At 39.7% G+C, this 8,590-nt stretch overlaps 1 protein-coding gene across 1 annotated transcript; it reads left to right on the plus strand.

Moving 5' to 3' along the window:
* On the plus strand, positions 3,309-8,590 carry LOC8070279. The gene is made up of 10 exons (XM_002447232.2): positions 3,309-3,705; positions 3,833-3,988; positions 4,069-4,196; positions 5,529-5,798; positions 5,880-6,013; positions 7,123-7,240; positions 7,359-7,451; positions 7,535-7,609; positions 7,683-7,758; positions 8,250-8,590. The coding sequence occupies exons 1-10, from the start codon at positions 3,372-3,374 to the stop codon at positions 8,339-8,341; spliced, it is 1,476 nt and encodes a 491-aa protein (XP_002447277.1). The 5' UTR covers positions 3,309-3,371; the 3' UTR covers positions 8,342-8,590.

An 8,590-nucleotide genomic window follows, 5' to 3' on the forward strand; every position in this document is an offset into this window, starting at 1 on the left:
GCAATGCGTATAGCACCTGTTGCCACCTTCTGATGCAACGTTCAAGTTATTGTGCACCGGTTATTTATTAGGTTAAACATGGATAGTTTTGGCCACTTTCTGCTGCAACGTGCAAGCATATTGTGCACCGGTTATTTATTAGGTTGAACCTTATTATGATAGATAGTTCCCAACGCATATTACCTAACTACTACAGTGCATTCCAAAAATTTAAAGACAGCTTAAGAGAATTCTCAAATGACGTATGTACCCATAGATTAAATCTAATTAGGGTGTTTATCCTCAAATTATGGTTTCTTTTTTCAACAAACTTTGTCAAATCTAGTTATGACACCATTTGCTCAACACAAATTTTAGAAGTCACAATATACTATATTTGAGAAAAGAGGGAGTATAAAATATTACAATATGATTGTCACATATAGATATACTTGTTTACATATTACATATAGATATATTACAGACGAACTCTAAGACGCCCCTGGTTACTGCTCCTTCTATCCTAAAATAAATATCACTCTCACTTCTCGAGAAGACAAATACTTTTAATTTTAACCAAATATATATAAAAGAATATTATTATTTATAATACATAATTAGCAATATCACTAGTAAACTTATTTAAAGATATAAACATTACACATATTTCTACAAACTTAGTCTAAATTGAGAAAATTTGATCTATTCCACACCGACCATGGATATATATACCCGTACCAAGGTCAAAATATACAATGCGCTTTTGAACGTGTCATGAACCACGTTAGGATCTAATAACCACCATGGATATATATACCCGTACCAAGGACAAAATATACAATGCGCTTTTGAACGTGTCATGTACCACGTTAGGATCTAATAACCTGTACTACGGGCGTAGCACCATGCCACGGCGCAACCCCTGCAGCTGCCGGCTCCAACTCCAATGGGGGAGTGGTGACCATCACCATGCTTCAGAGTACAGCGGCCTCGTCCGCACTCTGCAGGAGTTGGAAGACTCTGTTGCTAACCTCACCTCAGACGATGTTACAATGCTCATCAACGAAGTGAACAACACTCTGTTAAAGTACGCCAACGCCACGGTTAGCTGATGAAGCAGCACTAAGCGTAGTACGTAATAAGGTATATACATATATATACAGAATAAATTAGCAGTACTACTTACCTATGTACTCACATGTGTACGTATATATGTATATGTATGTGATTCTCAGCAAGCTAGCCTAGCTTATACGGATCCACGTGTGGATTCATGCATGGCTAGCTCTTGTTGGTCTATGATGTATGAATAAACTGATGCTCGTTTACGTGTATGCACGGGTCCTATGCACATCAACATAAATCTTGTGTTTGTGGGAGGATGTTGTGGTAAATGGAATCGATCAGCCACGCTTGGATGGAGTGTATCGACAGCTTGTGCTCCGCAGCTCGGCAGATCCAGGATTTTATCTAAGAACTAGCCATATAACATTTTGCTTGGGACAATACATTTTTTAGACGGAGGGAGCAGGCCTGGCCTTGGGGGGGGTTCGAGCTGTGCGCAGGCACAGGCCCTCGACGTCAAGGGGCCCAACCCTGTATTTCTAAGCTATAGGTATAGAAGCTCATAGTAAAGCCAGGAGCACATGAGGCCAGGAAACGGATTGACATGTACTCCATCCATTCCAAATTGTAAGTCGTTTGACTTTTTTTACCTCAAGTTTGACCACTCGTCTTATTCAAAAAATTTGTGCAAATATAGTCAAATTTTAAGTCATCCTTGAAGAACTTTTATTAATAAACCAATACACAACAAAAACAAGTGATATTTTGTACAAAACTTTAAATAAGACGAGTGGTCAAACTTGACATTAAAAAAGTCAAACGAGGATGGATTGAGTACATGATAGTTCCGTGTCCTAGCGCATCGTGTTTAGCATTCCACCGCGCGGCCGGTGTTTCATCCACGCTATGACCTGCGAGGTGCGAGCCAGATCCTGCACATCGTGCTCGCGCCATCGTCGATCGATCGTTCATGCACCCCTTAGCCTCTATGTCGTGTCATCGTGTGGCAGCAAACCAGCGCGCGGCCGGCCGGCGGCCGGTGGCGCCCAGCTAGCCACCCACTCTCCGTCCAATTGCTCCTAGTTGCTCGCACAGAGGTACTCAATTGCTCCCTTTGACTGACGATTTGATGTGTGCCAAGCATATATGTTTAATCAAGATTTACTTTGTTTTTGCCCCCAATGCTTTTCTTTATAATACAGGGATTTAGGAATCTGTATAGTGTTGAATTGAATCTAGTACAGTATGACATAGTTTTTGTACATTGCTTATTAATTACTTCTAAATTTATTGTGAACTCATTATTTAATATCCGAATAAAGATTAAATGGTTTGAGAACTTTATACATTGAGATGAGAAGAAATTATTAAATGAAATTGATATTGGTGCTATCATCAATGACTTCGCATCAGTAAATGTTAGAAAGAAAATTTAAGGTGAAATATATTGCTCATTTGATACTTATTGGGAACATATATTATAATATTATTAGAATTGTGTTAAAGGGCCCATTTTTCTAGCGTCGCTCGGGGCCTCTAAATTGACAGGGCCGGGCCTGGGAGGGAGAGGAATACATCCATATAGCTACCGCATATATGAGGATCCCATAACCTGTTCATAACTCATAAGCTACTCTTGCATTTTGCTTGGGACAATACTTAAGAGTGAGAATTACCTTTTTTTTTCTCTCAGACGTATTTGTGTAGAAGGGACAGAAAGGGACTATGTTGCTAGACTAAGGACATCGTTGAGTTCTTTGAAAATTTCAATCTGTCCACAAGAGCGACTGAGCGACGCAGTACAGACTCTACGCTTGCCGCCGCCCGCTGCCCCGTCGCGGAGCGACATCTGCCCATCTTGGATCATGGGCACCATCTCCACGCACGAGGCTGGCCGGCCTGCTGAACCCGAAGACCGAAGTCGGACGCGTCGTACACGCCGAAGCGCAGGATCGCCACGGCACACACTAGACGCGCGATCGGAGGACTGAAAGCTGTCCAACACAGCGTCAAGCCGTCGACCGTGTCCTGCCTCTTGAGGCGATGTCTTGAGCCTGTTGGGCTGTTGGCCCTGGCCCAGCAGGCATGCTCAGGCAACCAAACACCCTTCGCCTCAAGAGACAGGCCAGGCCAAATTCGACCTAATGACGGACTTGGGATTTAGGCCGAATACAACATGTACTCCTCGCCCCACAGAATGTGGGGGTTCTGCCGTGATATATATTTTTTTTGAAAAATTCTGCCGTGAGATATACGGCGCCCTCGATCAAACTTCGTTATCCAATTTCCAAACCCTAAATCGCCGGCGCGCTGTGGCGGAGACGACGATGAGCACGATGAGAAGGAGACAAGCCCCTGGCGAGGAGCCCTCTTCGGCTATGGCGGTAGAGACGACGAAGGGGGGCAAGGCAACATGGTTCTGGGAGGCGGGCGGGAGAGTAGTGGAGACCCAGCCCGTGACTGCCGAGCCGATGAGCGCAAGCAACGCAGAACAGGCGGAGGACGAGGAGTGGATCATCTCATCAGATGATGCCCTCCCCTTCATCGCGAGCACCCGTCCTCTCCCTCGTAGATGCCCCAAATTCCCCGAGAATGGAAGCGGGAAAGAGATCTCAGAGTGGATCAAGGCTTGCGATAGGGTGTACAAGCTGACTGCCAATGGTTGTTTTTTTTTTCATTCTTACATCTTCGCTGAAGAAATTTCTTTCTGCTAACTTCTTCATCCATACATGTTCAATGGAGGAATTTCTTTCTGCTAACTCTTGTATTTTCGTTGCTCTTTGTTTAGATCCTCTAAGCCATCCTCCTCTCCTGCGCAAGACAAAGAACGACTTTGACACCTCTGGTTCTACTAGTGACTACTTCTACTCATCATCATCAAGACACAGGCAGGTGATTGTTGGGTTAGCAAGTTCGATTGTCAACATTTGCTTCACTGAGAATGGTAAAATTGCCCTGACCTTCCAGTTAAATTATCCGAATCATTTCCTCAGTGAATCTTGACATCCTTGCTTCTGTATCCAGATGAGTTGCCAAAATGGAATTTTAATGGAATCATCATTGGTCCTTCTGAGTCGGATGAGCGTGCTTGGATACTGACCAGTTCTGAAGCTGTCTCTGATTATGAAGGAAAACTCGATCTCGATCGCAAGGTGCACAAAAAAACTTGCTGATGACTTTTAGTTAATCTACTTCTTTGCTGTTATTAGGTCTGCAAACATGCTAGTCAGCTAGACCTGCTGGTAGCCAAGAGATGGACCCACTTGTGACCCTCAAATCAAAATAGCTTTCTTCTTTACAGCAGCGGAATTAGCTCTCTGCTGTACAATATCGGCCAGCAAACTATGCCTTGCTAGCATTGATGTTAACCCCACCGTCCTGTGCTCTACTGGACAGCTGAATAATTAGAAGATTGCTACATTCACTCGGTAAAACTTTGCAAAGAGAGCATCAATTTAGACTTCAGAAATATATAATGATGTGCCCATGCTCTCAAAGGGCAACTACCAAGATTAGTCTATGGAATATAACTCATGGATAGGTTTCTTGCTGTTTACTGCAGTTATTCTTTTCATCCACTTTAGTAAATGTTTGAAAGGATTTTTGAAAATGGGTGCAAATCATGGTTTCAGAAAATAATATCAATCATGTAATCACTCTTGCATACAGTTTTGAGCCTTATATATAATTTGCACATGATACTAAGTTGGTAACCTTCTACAACATTTTTTTGCACTGTCAATCTGTTTTACCAGCCATCAAGGCACTTCCTGTGGCACAGTTCAACATTAGGACGTCACTTTGGCCATAGTTGTCTCTTCTCTCTTGCACTTGGATCTCTTTTTATCTAGATGCATTTCTTTTTAGGAAAAAAGTTCAAATTACTCCCTCTGACCTTGGCCTACACATAGTTAACCCCCTACAACATTTGTTTTGATTTACTCTACCTCTAACTATTTCAGTTGGTCCATTTTACCCCTTAACAAGATTTTCTTTTTGTTCTTCCATCCATGTATTAGTTGAGTTTTAGTTTCAAATTTTATGAGGTGACAGTTGACATCATGATTTATGTTAAAAAAACATACTAAACTCTTTATTATTATTTCGATACCAATTTCTTCACTTTCCGTCTAGGGCTTTGCTTGGCATTGGGCTTTGATATAGCTGGTGCTTTCCTGGTCTTGTCAGGATTGGGTGCGCTAACAGCCTTACGAACCTGTGGGGGTAGCTTGACAGTTCTCAGCTAATTTTTACTACCTCCTTAGTCACCCTATCCACTCTCGTCCTGTTTTCGGGTTCCCTTTCAGGGGATGAGGATATTTCGATGATTTCTCCCTCCGTAGTTAAGACTATTAAGGCCAAACTTGACTCAGTTAAGACTATTAAGACTATTAAGGACAAACTTGACTCAACTTGACTCTTTTATTACTTTAATCTCAATCTATTGACACAATTTGTCTATCTAATGTAACTTATTTTTTCAGCTACTTGTTCATTTACCAAATAAGGTCATTAAGAATGGAGAGCTTTTGTTCTTTGATGACTATTATGGCTTTGCTATCATGGAGATTTCAGTTGATATGCCAATCCAGTGCCGTTCTTTCGTGTCAAGATCAGATTACGGAGATGAGGTCTTTGTATTGACAAGAAAGCATGATTCTTCATTGATGACTACAACAGGGAAGATCCTATGGCACAATGAACCGTATTTCGGACGCAACCATTTTTTGTATCTTAGCTGTGACCTTCCCGCGGTATTAATCAAATTACTTGTGTTCAAATGTTGCATCTTTACTTGATTGCCCTGTTAAATCATTCGTACATATTTGATGCAGCGTATCTCAGGTGGATTGGTAATGGATCGAGATGGAGATATTGTTGCAATGACTTTCAATTGTGGCTGCCCAAAAACTGCCGTGCTTCCTAGCTTCATTATCAAGAAATGGATTGAAATGGAAAGCAACTTCAGGTATAAAACAACAAGAAACTTGACTCTTTTATTACTTTGATTGAAAAGCATGTGCAATTTTAGATTCAGTAGAATTAGATGATTTCTTGTGCAATTTATTTGGTAAATATAAAATACAATTGTATTAAGTAAATGAACTAATTTTGTTTTCATTCCAATTGTGAAATAATCTGCTACACACTCCACTTTTTATTGCAGCTGCACACTCCACCTTTTACAGCACACTCTACTGCCTTGTTAGTTCACCCCAAAAACGAAAAAGTTTTCAAGATTTTCCGTCACATCGAATCTTTTGGCACATGCATGAAGTATTAGATATAGACGAAAATAAAAACTAATTGCACAGTTTGTCTGTAAATTACGAGATGAATCTTTTGAGCCTAATTAGTCTATAATTGGACAATATTTGTCAAATAAAAACGAAAATGCTACAGTGCCGAAATCCAAAATTTTTTCCGAAAGCAGGGAGTTGGCAAACAAGTCAACCTGCTGTCCCACTAGCCTGCAGGCCTAGTTGCAATAGGGCCTTGTTTCGTTCAAAAAAAATTGCAAAAAATTTCAGATTCCTCATCAGATCAAATATTGTGGGGTATGTATAGAGCATTAAATATAAATAAAAATAATAATTAATTATACAGTTTACCTGTAATTTGTGAGACGAATTTTCTGAGCCTAGTTAGTCCATGATTACATAATATTTGTCAAATACAAATGAAAGTGCTACAGTGTCCTATCTTCTCTATCGTATGTAACAGCATGACAATAAGTGGTGACTGATCTCATCCCAATAGTGGCCAGCCGTAGCCACTAGCAGTAGTAATAGTAGACGAGAGTTGTAGTTTACTTCCACTGGTCATCCAAAAGTAGCTAAAATAATTTTAGCTAGCTAAAATTTAGCAACTCAAGAGTAGCTAAAATAATTTTAGCTAGCTAATATTTAGTAAATGGAACTATCAGCTTGTTTAAATGATGAAAAGCAGTTTAGTTGCTGCACTTCCAGCAGACTTGTGTGTGCTGTGTATGTGCTCCGTGCTCACTCTACCTCCAGCCAAAGGTGTTGTAGGCTAGTTTAATTCTATATTTGACTAGTTAAATGTGAATTGTTTTAGGTGTATAGCTCGTCCTGTACATGGTTTGTCTTTAAGAGCAGTGCAGTTTTTGGATATGTCAAGGAGGGAAGAAATCTTATATAAACACAACATTGATAGTGGTTACCTTGTCGATAAGGTAATGAATCTCTTCAACTGAATGCAACTCCTTTTAGACTATTCAGGTTGACATTATTTGTATCTAATTTTTAGTGTATATGTTCTTTTTGGTATTGTAACTTGTTTAACTCTTTTAGGTAAAAATGAACTCCACTGCAGAAATCATTGGGATTAGGCGTGGGGATGTGATTGTTTCAGTTAACGGGGTGTGCTTTCAGAATATGCTAGAGGTGAAACACTGAATATATATCTAGTTTTATTATATATACTTGAAAATATATCTGTTCTTATTGTGTTCAAAATTTGTTCCCAGTTGGAGGAGTATTTGCTTTCTCTTGGCTGGAAGTTTCTGGAGAGGAAAAATAAATCATCCAAGATTGTTCTGAAGGTATATTTGAAGTTATGTGCAATATCAAAATGTAAACTTAAGAAAGATTAACAATTGCAATATGATATTTCAGTTAAAGGTTTATGACCCCATCAAGTGCCTGGAGCACACTCTCAGCCTGCCTCTGGGATTTTCTTGCCTTACAGCAGGTAAAAAAGTTGAGGTGAAAGCTAATATGTATTTCTTATTTTGTTTGATTACGCTTAACATGATAGTAACCTATGCTTAATGGTGGTTCCATATTTGTTAGAATGTACTTTGATTCACATGATTGTTAGAAGTATGTGCTCTTTGAGGCTAGTAAGAAGAGTATTTTTAAGGCAAGTAGCTATAGAGATTTGACGAAGCGCATCTTTTCAAAGAGCTAATGTGCCTTTTCAATGCGCATCTTTTTTTAAAAAAGGGATCCATGATGTGCATGTGCCTTTTCAAAGAGCTAATGTTGTTTCTGGATTTCTTGTATATTTGATTCAAGTTCAGAATGAATATAGTACCAGTAATTCTATGTTTCTATAAGAATGAATTATGCAATAACAGCAATACATTGGTTGCAATTTAAACTTGGTTCACAGCTCTAGCTAATTGACTACACTTTTGTTGTTTCCATTTCTTATGGATGGTATTGATTTCACCACTGCAGTTAAGGAGAGGGTGAAGGTGCAAGTAACTGAGAAGACATCACCAGGCATTAAGCGCAAGAAAACTACTAATGTACCGATGCCACCTGCGTAAGAATTGATAAAAAGTGAGTCCTGGGCAAGCTGGAAGCTTAGGCTGGCGCACAGAAATATAGTGCTGGTTACTGGTAGTTAGGCCTTGTTTAGATGCGAAAATATTTTGGATTTCGCTACTGTAGCATTTTCGTTTGTTTGTGGTAAATATTGTCCAATTATGGACTAACTAGGATCAAAAGATTCGTCTCACGATTTACAGATAAACTGTGTAATTAGTTTTTATTTTTATCTATATTTAATGCTTCAT

Source organism: Sorghum bicolor, chromosome 6, assembly GCF_000003195.3.
Source record: "Sorghum bicolor cultivar BTx623 chromosome 6, Sorghum_bicolor_NCBIv3, whole genome shotgun sequence".
Lineage (NCBI taxonomy): Eukaryota > Viridiplantae > Streptophyta > Magnoliopsida > Poales > Poaceae > Sorghum > Sorghum bicolor.